At 36.7% G+C, this 15,904-nt stretch overlaps 1 protein-coding gene across 6 annotated transcripts in view; it reads left to right on the top strand.

Annotated features, from left to right (window-relative positions):
• ATE1 (arginyltransferase 1) overlaps nt 1–15,904 on the top strand; it is a 68,642-nt gene that overhangs the window by 11,778 nt on the left and 40,960 nt on the right. For all 6 annotated transcript variants that reach the window (XM_058841125.1, XM_058841123.1, XM_058841122.1 and 3 more), the window contains 3 exons: nt 6,197–6,229; nt 11,486–11,667; nt 14,493–14,592. In XM_058841125.1, coding sequence (XP_058697108.1) covers nt 6,197–6,229; nt 11,486–11,667; nt 14,493–14,592 — 315 coding nt within the window. The remainder of the gene's footprint in view (nt 1–6,196; nt 6,230–11,485; nt 11,668–14,492; nt 14,593–15,904) is intronic.

The following is a 15,904-nucleotide window of genomic DNA, read 5'->3' as shown; positions in this document are numbered from 1 at the left end:
ACAACTATGTTCTGCATAGTCTTAAAATATTCATAATGGCATTTTTTAATTAGTTTGTCTGGTAGAAGCTGAATTTACCCAGGAAATCCTCTCACCCCTCTGAAGAACTTTTGATCACTTGCTGCAGGAATTCAGTTCAAAACTGACCTGGTTGTCTCTGTGCTTTGGAGTGGAGTCAATTCTGGATGTTTATGGCAGCATGTTTGTATTGTATGGAATTTTCCTGAGGAAAAACAGCAGACAATTTTCTTACTGACAGTGTCTTTAGAATACTTGCTCTTAAATAGTGCTGAGGAAGAATTGACTTTTCAGTTTTTCTCTGTGGGAGTATAAAACTTTATTAAGCCACTGTGTAAATGCATGGGCATCTGTTTGAGGAATATATGTATTCTTATTATAGTTGTTGGAGAAAATGAGATTAGGGGGAACCTGAACAGATTGGGAAGTTCAATTATAAATAACTATAAACAAGTTAAAGTAAAATAATGAAAAATAGGAAGATACTTGTATCCCTGCCTACTGGAGAAGTTTGTCCAAGGCTGCTCTTGAAATAGCCAGGTTCCTGAGCTGCTCATTTTTGGAAGCTACTGAAACAGTCTGGATTAATGTTTGTCCCATTCTTTGTATTTCTTCTGACCCGTTATGAAAATGCTTTATGTGGATCTTTATGTCAGGTCCAAAATGATGGTCACCATCTCCCATTCCCAGTATAACAGAGCTGTTCTTCAATGGCTTTTTTTGTTTAGTTGTTTTCTTGTTTGTTGGGTTGTTTTTAAAGTAGTGGAAGATGTAATCATGATTAGCTTGAGGAACTGTGTCTGTAACATACAAAACATACAAAATGTAATTAATTGCAAGGATTTATTTGTTTAGGTTATTTCCTGGCTTAGTGGTGGTTATATTTATTTTGTGAAATGGGTCAACCTATAAGGAAAAGAAATTAAAATCTTAGAAAAACTGAGAAATGGAGACCTCTAATGAACAGAGAGATGAGAGTAGGCTGAGTATTCTTATATTGAAAAAACCTTGGTTCCCTGTAGAAGCAGTGAAAGATCAGTTGGAGCATAAATTAATGGAGCTGAGCAGCAAATCAACAGTAAAATGATCATGCAAACAAATCATGTGGCTGAGGATTTGTCCACCTTTTTTTTTTCCATTTTGCATAAGAAAAATAATAAATGCTGATACAGCTTTGTTGTAATAATTCATGCACAGAGAAATAGATAAATATGGATTTGGAGTCTGCTTTTAAAATCAAGGAACTTTTAATAGCCTTTGGTTATATTTCTGGGAGAAAATGTGTAGATTAATATAGGGAAGGATGATGTGAGATTAAGAAGAATGAACTTGTGTCTTATATAATCCCAAGATTTGGCTCTTTGGATGATCCATTTCCATTGGATTTATGGAAGCTGTGTAATGGCTTTTCTGTGCTTTGCTAAGAGCAGTCCTTACCTGCAAATATTTTAACTCTTGCTCAGTAGAAAAAAATCCTTGTTTGTGGGTACGAAATGCAGGGAGGGCCTTGCAGAATACAAATCACCTGGAAGGTGCTGTGATCCAACTCTACCCAGCTTCAGGATGATTTTTGGTGTACCTGGAGACAGATAGTTCAGAACATTTTGCCACCTGAATCTCTTGTGTTTTAGATGAAGCAGATGGAATGATAGATACAGGTGTGGAACTGTGGAGGTCTGGATCAAAGATTTTAGGTGAAACAAATACAATTTTTTGGCCTTTTCATGCCAAGAAGGAAATTTTTGATCCAATGAAATAATCAATGGGTGATTTGGATAGAATAGAGGGTGTCTTTAGCAGTTTTTAATGAAGTATCGTCTCATCAGAGGCATCACATCTCTGACCCAGTGTCAGAATCCTCAAGTCTATTTACAGCAGTCTTTGTCTTTAAGAAACACAGCTGAAGTGTAACTGAAACAAGCTATGTGGCAGCTACACAAGCTAGAAAACATTTCCATAAAAGATCATAAAAATTCTACAGTAGTTTCCAGAGAGAGCAAGAGTGAACGGTTTATTGATGTTTAGACCTCCTGAAGCAAACGTTTTATTTAACTTTTCACAAGGGTTTCATAATGACAAACTTGTAGAAAAACAGTATCTGTCTGTTCCCTCTGTGAAAGTAGCTGGACCCTCTCTTTGCTTTGTGCTTAGCTAAATATTTGTCTTGGAAGAAAAGAATTTCAGGACACACAAAAGATACACTGTTTGAAAAGGTGCAAAAAATTACTGAAATGCGTAGAGTGGGGTTTTTCTTTCACCTCCCCTTTATTTTTTTAATTGCTTCCCAGGAATCCACTTGAACTAATAGAGAAAACTGAGTGAGTAGTCTGGGAAATGCCAAGGAGCACGTTCTGATCAGTTCCAAACTGGTATCAGCAGCCAGTTGCAAACTTTAAGGTCTCTCCAAGTTTCCTCTCTTATATTCCTGTGAGAGAATGCTTAAAAATCAATAGCCTTTGTGGTTATTTTTAGCCTTCTATACATTTATATACAGCTCCTGGAAGCCATGGCAGAGCATCTCACTGCAGTGAAACTTGGATTTCACATCCTGGTAGTGTAAGAACCAAAAAAATCAGGCATGCAGACGATTAAGTGACTTGTCTACAGTCATATCATTTTAGTTCAGATTCTTTTTGCATCTCAGTTTATACACACATGCATTGTCTGTGTAAATCCATATAAAATTAAATAATCTTTACTGTAAGACTGATAAAACTCCAGCATATTGAGAAGTTTCTTCTGAGCAAGAAAGCCACAGTGATTTTTATCACTCCATAAAGGAATTGAAATTGGAACTGAAATGTATCAGCAATTATTTCATTAGTCCCATTCTTGCACTGAAAGCTACATTTGAGACATGCATTTAAACTTCAAATCCCTCTTTCCTTTGTAAACTTTAAATCCTTTTTGCTGTGTTTTGAAGGCTCTTCCTTCACCTTCAGAGCTGTGGATATCTCTGAAACTCTATTGTTTTAGCATTCCTGTGTTTTTGTAAGCAATTGTTGAAAATGCCAAATAGAGCCCCCTCTGGGATAAGTCTTTGATTCCTCTTCTGAACTCTAGTTTATTGCCCAGTTCAAGGCAGGTTGGCACCATTTTTTCCTGTAAAAATACCAATTTTGTGTAATTTTCCTGATTTCTACAGAAAGTTAAATAATTTTGTTCATTTTTCTTGGGAGGGGTTGTTAGCAGTGTCTCCTCACCTTACGAAAAGTCAGGCTCATTTTTACATTTTCACTGTACATATTAATATTGATTCTTATCTGTTCTTATTCTTATCTAAAGGAAGATTATTTCAATTCAAATATAACAGCAGAGAGGTGACACACTGGATTTACAGGTCTTATGTTTTCTCATCGTTATTTTTCATTTTAGTATGAGCCTTGGACCTCTATGAAAAATAAAACAAAAAACTTCATGACCAAGCTCCTTAGTTTATTTTAATCCCATTCAAGGATTGGATTTCAAATCCCATATACATTTCTCACCCTTCTGTAGTCCAAGGAAAAGGACAAGTACTCAGCTTCCCTTGACAGAGAATTGTAAATGAGAACAAACTCTTAATAGTGTCAAAGGGGAAATGATAAATGAATGCTTTTTGTGATGCCTTTTCATGGGCTAGCTCAGATAATTGTGCATTTCCTGCTGGTGACACCTGGAAGGTTTCCTGAGAAGGACGTGGTGTCCTCCTGTGGCATCAGGAACCTTCCAGAAAGCCCTGAGCTGCCAGGTGAAAGCCATTCCAGTTCAGCACCTGAATCTCTTCCCCCTGTGGAAAAGGGAGCAGTGTTAACACTCTGGTTTTTTATTTCTTTTTAAAGCTGTGCACGTGCTCTTGCTCCAGCAAGAAGCTTTGGGTTGGACCCAACCTGCCTTTTATTTTTCTGCCTTTTTTCTCTCTTTGATTTCATTCTCAGTGATGTGTTTCTTCTCTTAGGTTTATTAATTATGTTTCAACTTACTCCCTGTTATTGAGATGATTCTTTCTGGCAGCTGTAATTAGTTTACACCAAAGTAAAAATGTCGTGAATTTTTTATATATTATCTAGCTTTTAAAAGTTTATGTAAATCAGTTGGAAATTAAAATTAGAAAAGCATGGTGTTGTGTAAGGAATTTGAATTGTATATGTGTGCCATACTGAGTTATTTAACATGCAACATCATCTTTTGGCTGTATTTCTTTTGTGGTTTATTGAATAATTTTTAATTGTGTTCATAACAATCTTGCAGTGTTAGATGAGTTTGTTAATTTAGAAATTGAATCTAGTGGTTTCTTCTTTTTACATAAATGGATAGACTAGTTTAAGAAAATTATCTAACCCCTCAACTTTATTGGGTATTATAAATAGTGAAATAATTTATAACAAGACTTGCAGTGTTGTTTTTTTTTTTCCCTTAAGATTGTGATACAAATTCAGGTGCAGTTAAGATTTTTTTTTTTTCCTAGCAGCTGGAACAGCAGAAGTTATGCTTAGGTACCCTTGAAAAGTCCCCCTTCACCCTCAGAACCAAGGGATTGGGTAGCAGGGCCTGGAGAATTGATAAAACTATTTGAAAAGTGTCATGGGCTCAGGTTTCTCACCATAGGGTTTAGTTTGCACCATACAGCTAAAATTACAGATTAAGAACTATTGGGGGTCTTCTGACATGAAAATTAATAACACATGGTTTATTTTTTCTGAAACCTGCACTTTCTAAGACCACTGGCTGTAGGGGCAGATGCACTCATAGAGTAGGAATTTGTAACTCTGTATTTTTATTTCAGGAAAATAACTCAGTAAATCAAAATCTTAATTACCTTTCTTTTTCTTTAAATATTATTTGTGTTATTTTCCTTATCCACCAGACCAAAATAATTCTACAATTAATTTAAGATACCACAGTCATTTGTATTTCCAAACTTTGAGTAATTTAAAGTGATAGTGACTAGATCTGAAATGGTAAATAATAGGAACTGCACAATCCCTTACCTTCACCATCACAATTTAGAAATTCGGTGTTCTTCCATAAAGTCTGTGTCCAAAGGTTTCCCATCAATCCATAGATCAGCAGGACAAGATGAGCAAGATGTGGCAGCAGCTGATACTGTTGGCACTTTCTACTGCTGTCTGCCTTCCTCTCTTCCCTGGGAAAAATGAGATGGCTGACAAGCAATCACCCCAGATTTTTCTATCCCCCTTTAATTAATCTCAGAATTTAATGGAATTCTTGACAACAAAATCTTGCCAACAGTCAGGTTTTTGTAGGTGTCTGTATGTATTCTTTTTATCTAACCTTTAATTAAAAATTCCTATTTACTATTACTTTGCAGTGTGGGAATTGCTGTCTTACTAAATCACCCAGCCATTGCAAGAGGAGGGAATTAAACTGTGTATTAAAGTAGTTATTTAACAAGGGAATATTTGGGGTTAAATACAAATCAGAACTCTGCAACGTGTTTAATGTGGACTCCACCGATAAGGAAGTATTTGTATCAAATAAGTAAATGATAGTGAGTAAACAAGTATTGTATTTTATTTCTCTAAGAATTTTGGATAAGCTCCAGATCATTAAACATTGCCTTTTTGGGTTATTATTGGCAGCACATCAGTTTGTATTAAGTCAAAAATTCAGGTTTGAAATGCTTGCACTTTCAGGAGGTTGATTTTCTTTCTTTTCTTTCTCTTTCCTCTTCTTAAAACTTAAAATGAGCTTGCTTTTAGTTTTGAATGTGAATGAATCAATTTCTGTTAAGATGTATGAGGGCCCCAAACCCATTGCTTTGGTGGTAGGGGAGGTACCAGTGGAAGAGTGGGAAAAGACTCCCTGTTGCAGGGAGTCACAGAGGAGGGGTAATGTGTAATTTAAAATAAAGGGTACAGAAACAGACCTCTGTTACAGGGTGATAATTCTCTCACATCACCTTTTTAAAAACCATCTTCTGTTTTTTAGAAAACACTTTGCATAGTTAATTATTGTGTCTGTTTGTACTTCTAAACCAAATGTGAGAGTTTAAGGATTTAAATGAAATTTCCATAAGCAAAGTCTGATGTTGCTTTTCAAAGATATGGATTTGAAAGAGTGTATTTGACTATGAATGTATCCTAACACATTGCTGATAGTTTTCTTTCTTTTTCTGCTTTGCATATTTGGGCTGTTTTCTTGGGCATGTGTTACTGCTCACTCCACCTCGATGCAGTTCACACGATTCCTCTGTGATTCCCCTCTGGAGGTATGTGCTCATTCAGGGTGGGAGTTTTGAAATGAATGTATTTAATTTATTTTGTTTCATGAATGTATCAGTGTCCTCTATGCTCTCTGTAGACAGCCAGCCATTGTTAGAGGTGGTGGAGGTGGCTGGCACAGAATTCCCGCCTCCACCAACTGGTAAGGAAGATTCTGCCGTGTTTCCAAAGGAGCCTGAGGACTCCTTTGCTGGGTAATAAGCTACCACTGAACTTCATAGCACTGCATTAAAAAATAGAAGCACAAAAGGCCCAGTCTTTTGTGGGTTTTGATTCAATTCTATGAAAAGACTGTATTCCTAAATAATTTGCTAAACTTGTATTTGACTACAATCTGAGGTAAGAGTTGAGGAGAGATGCTGTTCCTTCATTTCAAGTGAGCAAACTGCCATGGATTCCTTGCAGTGTCTTTCTTTTTAGTCCTAAAGGGTTCAGGACGGCGTGACTGTAATGAAATTGTCAGGTTATAGTAATTACACTGGTAATTTGATATGTGGCAGTTTGAGTGAATCCATGTGTGGAGAGTTTGTTGCTTTTCTCTGTTGAGTCCACTGGCCTTTGCATTCCTGAAAGCTGAAGAGTAATAGAGCTCATTAGACTTTATAGGAAAAGGGCTTTTATCACCTCGTCAACTCGTGCAGCAGACTGCCATTATATTCTTAATTTTGTATGGCTATGTAGATGCTGATGCACACTACCCTGCTAGGTTTATACCCATATTGTTTCTTACAGACACTTTTTATTGACATTTTGAAGCTTGGATTAAATTTTGTGTGGCACCACTACAGATGTCTTCAATTAGATGAAGTTAAATAAAAAGGGTTATATATCAGAGGCCAAGGGATTCTTGAAATTCTTTATTCTGAAACAGTTGCCACAAGCAAATCTATCAGTGTGTAGTCTGTTTACTCTTTTGAACAAAAATAATTTAAAATAAAATTTAAACCTTACATGTTTTCAATTTGTAATTTCTGGAGTTTTTAATGTTATCATTAGCTGCAAATAGTATGAACACCCAAACTCTTCCTGTCTTTTTTATTTCCTCTTTTTATTATTCAGTTCAGTTTCTGTTTTGGCTATGGGCTCTGGCAAAAAAAAATGAATGCTTTAAAGAAAGGATACAGTATGAAGTAGCAGAAAACTAGGCAGTTTTCTAGCAGTAAGCAGCATAATGTAAAGTGAATTGTTTGAGGTGGTTTCTTATTCATCCTTTCATTTTAGAGGCTGCATTTAACCATTTTTCATTTTACCCCAGGTAGATATGGAATGGTGGTAATGGCTCAGCACAGGGGAACAGCCTGCAGGACTCAGCCAGAACACTGTGGGCTGGGACCCTGCTCTTGCCAGGGTGGGAAAATTCCTGGAAGAAAGTTCCAAGGGAAATCCAGACTGTTCAGGGTGATTCCTTATTTTTGGTGCTCAGTGAGTGAGGGGGATGTCATGGGCCAGTTGTGTCAGCACCACTGATGTTCATCTCAGTGTTTGTCCTGCCAGAGCTGCTCCATCCTGTCCTGAGACAGCATCTGAAAGGAGCCTCAGCACCCAGATGGGCCATGCTGTTATGCAGTCAAGGGATAACTTTGTTTTGTTCTCAAATTATTCTCTAATTGCTGCTTAGACTTTTTTTTCATCTTGACTGATGTTAAGCACTGAACTGACAATTTTATAAAACTCTTGTCAAAATAATCTCTTTGAAAGAGCTGGTGATTTATGCCCATTGTTTTGGGTGTGCCTGCAGCACTATGTTTTCCAGCCCTGTGTTTATGCTCCATGGGTTTATGAACATTTGGTATCTGCCTTCTGGATCACTCAGTATTATGGGATGTTTCTGGAGCTATTTACTTTCAGTTTTTTTTTCAACCATCCTGAATACTTAAAATCATTATCCTGGTTTGCTGCAGCATCGTTCAGCCTTCACTGATTCACCCACCAGTCTGGAGAATCCAGCAGGATGGAAAGTGATCTGTTTTCTGTTATGCAAATGATCATTTGTTCTCCTATGAACTGTGCTGAGATGCTTTGGATTCTAAAGCAGTGAAAGATGTTTGTGAATATTGATCTTTGCTCTTCAAAAAGCACATCAGCCTTGCTTTGCATTGTTTTTATTGATAGGCTTTAATTTTCAGGAGATCTAATAAGTGAGACCATTGCAAGCCTGTAATTCCCAGGATCACTTTCTTAGAAGGTGGTACTTGACTCACATTTGAACCAGCTCAAACTCTAGATTTTTCCAGTCAGGCACAGAATGTGGCTCTGTTAAGAGTGTCCTACTAATCCCTAATGAAAGTAGGACAGAGATCTGGAAAGGAAATGTGTTGCTAACCAAGACATAGAAATCTACCATATGGCAGATTTGTGTGTGTGCCATTGGGAAAGGAACTGCTGGAATTAATCACTTTGCTTATTTGGCAAATAATTTCCACTGGAGTAGAGAAGTTAAGGGTTTCCTGGCTTTTTTTTTTTTTTTTTTTTTTCTTTGATAGCATAAATTTAATATCTTCCTCTTCCCTCTATGCACTGCAGAGTGTAAAATGGAAAAGTAGAAAATAAGAAACTTCATGAAACCTCACAGAGAAAAATAATCATGTACTGTACAGGCAGGACCCATTTTTGGTAATTATAATAAGCAAAATACCAGTTAATATTAAAGACTGACCGATGTCCTTTGAAGAAATTTGAGTGTTGTCACCATCACTGAAGTTCAATTATAAGCAGTTAGTACACTGAGGTACTAATTGGGCAGTATATAATATCAGTTCTGTTAAATATTTAAATTTTAATAATGGGTTATGAAACATGAGCAATCAAACATGTTCATGGAATCATTAGCTAGCAGGATATGAAGAAAGGTAGAATTAACAGGTAATGGAATATGTTGTATTCTTCTCTGCATGACACTGTAAACATTGGAGAGGAAATTGTAGTTTCCATTTTGTCCTAGATTTTTTTCAATATTATCAGATTATAATAATTCATTGTATTGAAATAGAACTAAAAACTGTTAATTTTAAATACTTTGGTCCTTCTGGAATGATTCCAGAGCTAGTGTATAATTTTGGGTGGAGAAGATAAGCCCTTTCTGGTGGGGCTTGCTCCCCTGATGTCACTGGTGTATTTTACATCACCCTTGACAAACACAGTGCCAGGGGAGATGTCAGGGGTGTGAAATGCTGTAGCCTGCTTCAGGAAAATGTTTCCTATTCTAGACCTGTTTCAGGTTAAATTGCCTGGATAGTGCACAGGAAATCGAGTTAAAGAGCCAAGTATTCATTGAGAAATGGGAGAAAATGTAATACTGACAAGCATTACAAAGGATTACATTGTATGAGAATTTTTGAAGGTGGAGGGAAATCTTACTCTTTTTAAAAAGTTATTTGCTTAATGTAACAGAGATCCCTGACTGTTTTACCTGAAATCAGTCCTGTGCTCACTATGTTTGTTCCAGAACATAGACTCTCTTATGTTCATGACATTTCACTGTAATTGCATTAGTGAAATAACTGCAGATTGTATTTTACCAAAAGTTTTAAGTGATGTTAACACTGCAGTTTGCAGAGGTCCAGTGACCAAATCCGTGCTGCTCTTTGGAGGTTTGGAGTCATACACAGACACAGCATTTGTTTAACTTCAGAAGACTTGGCTTCGAGTGAAAATCTTTTCCATGGTGGCTTAGACTATCTTCTTTAACATTCATTAAATCCTATATGATGAATTTTTAACAAAGAAAGAAAATCTGTTTAAACTGAAACTTATTTAAGCAAGTCTGTGTTCTATTACCAACCACATTTCCCCCTGGCTTTGAGATGTTTCATTTTTCTCTTTCTGACTGCACTCTGGGAAGGGAACTTAACCTGTGCTGAGAAATCCTCAGAGAACATCTTTTACTTGACTGTGTCCCTGCTTAAAAATGTTACCACTGACCATGTGATTTCATTTGACTGATGATACAGAATGAAACCAATAATGAAACTGTTGGATAGGTGAGCTTTACCTGAAGAAGAGAAACCCAGTTTAATGTGCTAGATCTGAGTTTAATGTTCTCACATACTGCAGATGGAGCTCTCAAACGTTTCATCATTTCACTTTTAGAGTATTCGTAGCTCCACATTTAGTTTTATGGTATATAACTGTATAAAAATTCAAACATATTGTTATGTGGCCTTTCTTTAGGAACTTGCTGGTTGGGTAAGCCAGTTGAAATGATTTTTTGTTCACGTGGTTGATTTCTTTTGACACATGTGGTACCAATTAGAGTAACTTCTCCTGCCTATCATCTCTTCAGTCTGGGCTACTGTATCAAAATACTTGATTAAACCCACCTTCTGCTGTTGTAATGCAAAACAGTTGGTAATAGCAGGCAATATTGTCAGATTTATTGAGTGAGAAGCAGCTTTCTGAAGACCTGGCAATGCAGTGAAAAACATGACTAGATGGATAATTAAGTTGAGCACGGTGGAATTCAGGATTAAAGTAAACTTGACGTGGGAGAAAATGAAATGCCAGAGTTGGTTGTGTAATACAGTTTAAATTAGGGAGATCATTTTCTTCTTAACTTCAAGCATCAATTTCTGGCTCGAGGTGCTTTACCTCATCCAGAGTCAAACTTGAGTGCACATCTGAAACCACAGCACACAGCAATAGCCAGTCCCTTGGTGTTCTCCCAGGATTTGCTCTGATGTGGGCTGACAACAGAGAGGTTCCACAGATTTTGTTGCCACACAGTTTCAGGTTTTTGGATAAAAGGTGTTTTGTTAGTTACAGAGAGTAAACATCACAAAGAATAAGCTGCTCAGGTTTTTTCAGAAATGGTCCTCTGAAGTAAATTTAATTGCCACTTTGAGGAGCTCAGTTTCTGTGGCTAAAGTGCTTCCAGTGCTTGGGGATGTGGAGGAGAGGGTCTGGAGGGTCCTTGCTGTGACAGGGAGTGTTGGAGGCACCAGGTTTGCATGTGATAATTCATTAATAACTTGATGAATCCTGTTGGTTTGTCCTGTCAGTACCATAAGTGCTGGATGGCAGAAGCTATTTCAAATTCATGTTTGGGATGTGTGATATGTGAGTTATACCCAAAAGATCCACTAACAGTGTTTTCCCTGCCTTTCAAATGCCTTTTTCCCTTTTCCTAAATACAGATGGCCAGCAAAATTTTTTACAGTATTTACTTACGTGTTGAAATTCTCTTTAAAATTGTTTTCATACTGAAAGTCTGTCAGGGAGTTAATCCCTCTCTTGTTCTTGCTCAGGCAGAGCATGCCCCAAACGGGCCGGAATGTGGCTATGGCTCCTTCCACCAGCAATACTGGCTGGATGGGAAGATAATTGCTGTTGGAGTAATTGATATCCTGCCCTACTGTGTGTCCTCAGTCTATCTGTACTACGACCCAGACTTTTCTTTCTTATCTTTGGGAGTCTACTCTGCGTTAAGGTAAGAGAATGTTTTCATTATCTGGTTGGACGAATAGTAGAAATTGAGACTTGTTTCTAAACTTGGGGTTTTATTTTTAGTTTATAGTAACACTACCTTTAGCAAAGTAGTTGTGGGGTTAGTGGCCTTCCAAGTAAGTTTTTAGTTGTCATCCTTGACTAGGGATGTATCTTTCTAGTTAGCTAAAGACTTTTACAGGTTAATAAAACCACACAGAAAATGCCTCGTTTTTATTGCCCCTGAAAAATAATTTAATATTGCTTGGTTTCAGCAGGAAAAGCCCCTTTTTTTGTCTGAATAGGAATAATTTTTCCTTTGACCTTTTTCTTAGCCCAGTCACCAGATGAAATTAATCACTTTTATAGTTTTATGCACATTGAGATCATAAATAACAGAGTACCTAAAAAGCGTCTTCTGAATTAGTGCTCTCCTGCTGTACTAGCACTAAGTATATTTTCCAGGTATGTTAATCTCATTATCTTTCTCTTCAGAAAGCCTGATGGAGAGAGTAATCCTATGAATTTTAAGGCCTTAAATAAACTATCCAACATGGCCTTGCAAAACAGTAGGAGTTGTGGGTATAGCTTTTCACTGTGAATAAAACCTGCATGTGAAATTGCAAGTTACTGCTTTTCTTCTGTAGGCAATTTTATGATTCCATTGTTATTTTAAGTGGAAAAAAAAGATTTTTAAATGAGTGGAAATACTTATATAACTATTTTTTTTCTTACCTTTTTTGCTTCTCTGTTAATATGAAATAAGTTGGCCACAGACAAATGTGGTGTCCCAGGGAGGTGCTCATGAAGCAGCTGGGTTTGAGCCTCATGCCAAACGTGTCTATTTACAAGTGTGAGTCTGAGAGGCTGTAGCATGAATCTTTTCACCTGTGGAGATTTGCACTGCACTCTGTCAGGTGTAAAAGGAGCCCTGGAATTGTGAAATTCAGCTTTCTCCTTTCTCCAGGGCCTCCTGTTGAGAGGCAGCTTCCCAGCTCTTGTTCAGTGTCACCCTCCAGGGTGGGTAAATGGCACGACTTGAACTGTGTGAAGCACAAACACCATTTTTAGGGAACTCCTTACCACACTTAGTTCATAACCCTTTGCTGTAACTAATAAACCATGTGCAATTTAGTAACTCAAAGGTCTAATCAGAATTAGATTGGATTTTGATTAGGATCTGACAATTTTGTAAAATCAAACAGAATTAACAAATATGGAAAAACATCAGAACTCCTATGACTTAGAATTGATCTTTTTTTCTCTTAGTGCTCTAGATCTTTAAAACTATTCCATTACAAATGTTACATACTTGAAATTAGACTAATTCTTATTCTTGCAAGATGAACATATAAAATCCTAAGTCCTCCTAAGAATTATTTTTTAGCTTTTGTACATATCACATTACTTTATGTAATAATAGACTGGCATAATCCATGCTTATGAATTCTTTAAATTATTTTAATTTTTCTACATAATAAATTTAAATATTTTTCACTGCACCATGCACAAATGGCTCAACTTGTGAAAAAGCAGCTTGTAAATTCTACAGCGTTTAAGGCAATAAAAATGAGTTCCCAACAGTCCTGGAGGGAGCCAACCTCGTTCTTCTTTCAAAAAGGGGAAAAAAAATTGAGTTAGGGAGGACTTAGGAAGCTGCAAAGGAATATGATACCTTCAAAGCTGTTGCCAATTTTACTCTGAGGGGGTTGGACTGCACTGCTGTCACTTCCACTTCATGCCACTCTGAGAATTGTTGCTGCTGAGTTGTAGAAAGGATGGGATTTGAAGATCATTTGAAATATGTAGGCATGTAAGTAGAGAGCAAGGCGAGAAGAAGCTGTTTGGAAAGGCCAGTCTTGCCAAAGGGGGAAAAAAAATAGCAAGAAATACTGAGTAATACTAATTTAATTTTAAGGGATAAATTACCTCCAGTGTTTGTAGATGCTTCCTATATGAATGTACTCATATCTTGGATCAGAGAATAGTTTGTGTTGGAAGAGGCCTTTTAAAGATCATCTATTCCAACTCCCCTGCAGTGAGCAGGGACATCTTCTTATCCCTCTGACAACAGTAAGAACCAGCAGCCATTTTTTATCAAATTTGTTACAGAAGTTATCTGCACAGATAGAAATGCTGCAAAAATGATCATTATAGAGGAAGCACTGGCTGAGACTTTGTAATAACAGCGCTTTTCTTGTGCCAGTAAAATAAAAAGCAAGCTTTTTTTTGAATACATTGACATTTTTCTTTGAGAATAAATGAGAAAATCATACTGACAAACATGGGATGGGTAAAAATACATTTTGTTGCATAAAGATGGATGTTTTTACATGCAAATTGCTGGAGCATAAATGATGGAACAAACAAGAGGCTTATCCTTGAAGCTTATTTTTAAAAAACACTCTGATGTTTTCCTCAGACATGTTAACCAGTAGAGTTCCCAAATACCAGTAGGGTTCTGTAGAATTCCAGTGTACACATGTATTGGCAAAAAATGTATTAAACAGAGTGTCTTAGTAATTTTTATTTAGATTTCAAATCAGGCAGTTGGCAGACCAGAACACAAAATTTTTAAAGTATTTTTAAGCCTGACATGGTGTTGTGCATTTTGGTGATTTGTTTGTTAAGTAATAATTTTCAGTTTATCATGTTTGGGATTTTTGAAAACATTAGTTTGCAGTTTATGATCCTCATTTTTATTTTATTGAAGTCTAGTCCTTTATATAGATTAAGAGCCAGGTAGCTGTAAAATGTTTAAATATGAAGTGGTAAAATGACTTGAAGAATTGTATTCAAATGTAATTAGTCTTTTCTTTCCTCTCACAGGGAAATTGCTTTTACTAGACAGCTTTATGTAAAAGCTCCCGATCTCTGTTTTTATTATATGGGTTTCTACATTCATTCATGCCCCAAAATGAGATACAAGGTAAAGTGTGTTTTCACTTATTTCCTTTGTGTGCTCTTATTCAAAGCTTTTGACAGTGTTCATAGTAATATAATATTTTGAAATTGTCATTTTGGATTTTAATGTAGACTTTATATGGTTAAATTTGAATGCTGGTTACTATTTAACTTGGCTTAGTTATTTATTTTTTTTTCCCCCAATTTAGCTGCATGGGATATTTATTACATCTTGGCTTAAGAGAGGTTTTCAAGGCTGTCAGATAATTATTTGTCCTTTGGTTACCTGGCTATCTTGTATTTACAGGATCTCTTCCAATACACTGAAATTCTCCCTTTTTGAGGTTGGCATATTTGTAACTGTTGTTTAGTGACTCCAGGCAGTGATAAGATGTCTTCTTGGGCTTGGCTGGGTTTTACTCTTTATTTTTTGTTAGAGGCTGGGGACTTGCTCCATGAAACCAGTGAGAACTTTGGTGAGCAGAGATCTTGAGCCAGAGCAGATTTTGAGGAGAGGATCAGGAGAATCCATGGAACATTTACAGAAACCACTCTGGCTGCTTTGGAAGCCCTGGTGGCTTCACCTTTGTTCAGACCTCAGTGCCTAAGAGCGTCTTTCTTGTGGCTTTAGATCTTGTGAATGTGGTACCTTTTCTCTTTAAGCATATTAAAGCATATCTTTAAGCTTTGAGATACTTTTGATACGGTTTCAGAGTGCTGAACATTGATAGCAGTTTGCTGAACACTTACACATAACCATTTTGATCTGTTAATAATATGGAAAGAGAAAAAGTTCACAAAATCTAGGAAAGAGGCAAAGTGTTTTAATTTCCTTTATTCCCCCTCTCAAAAAGTGCTAAAAATCTGCAGTGTTTTCAGCTGCTTTTCAAATAGCCAAGAATTGTGAGGCTCATTAAAGTGATGGTTGTGAAAGAATTTCATCTGGATTATGGCCTATGCAATGGGTGACCATGATGATTCAGTCTTCTGAAAATAACAAACCCCTCTTGTTTTGTTAGATGATGTGTTTGTTTGTGTCCCCTTTGCCAGCTTGAATTTTCATGTCTGTGTGCTGGCCAAACAAAGAGAATGTTAGAATGTTATGTTTGATGGAAGAGGATGGGTGAGTTGAAAAAATCTGCCCTCTGTCATCTGAATCATCTTAAAGGCTGTCACATCACCACCTTGAACCAAAGGTTTTGATTACTTCCTCTACTCTTTGGAGATATTGAAAAGTTTGGGGTGATTTGTTTATGTTGAGACACTGCAATTTAACATCCCTTGTCTCTTCTACAACCTGCATGGTTCAGGACTTGTCAAAGGAATGGATGTCATTT

Source organism: Poecile atricapillus, chromosome 6 (genome assembly GCF_030490865.1).
Source record: "Poecile atricapillus isolate bPoeAtr1 chromosome 6, bPoeAtr1.hap1, whole genome shotgun sequence".
Taxonomy (NCBI): Eukaryota; Metazoa; Chordata; class Aves; order Passeriformes; family Paridae; genus Poecile; species Poecile atricapillus.
The sequence above is the reverse complement of the archived record's forward strand: the minus strand, read 5'-3'. Positions and strand labels throughout refer to the sequence as shown.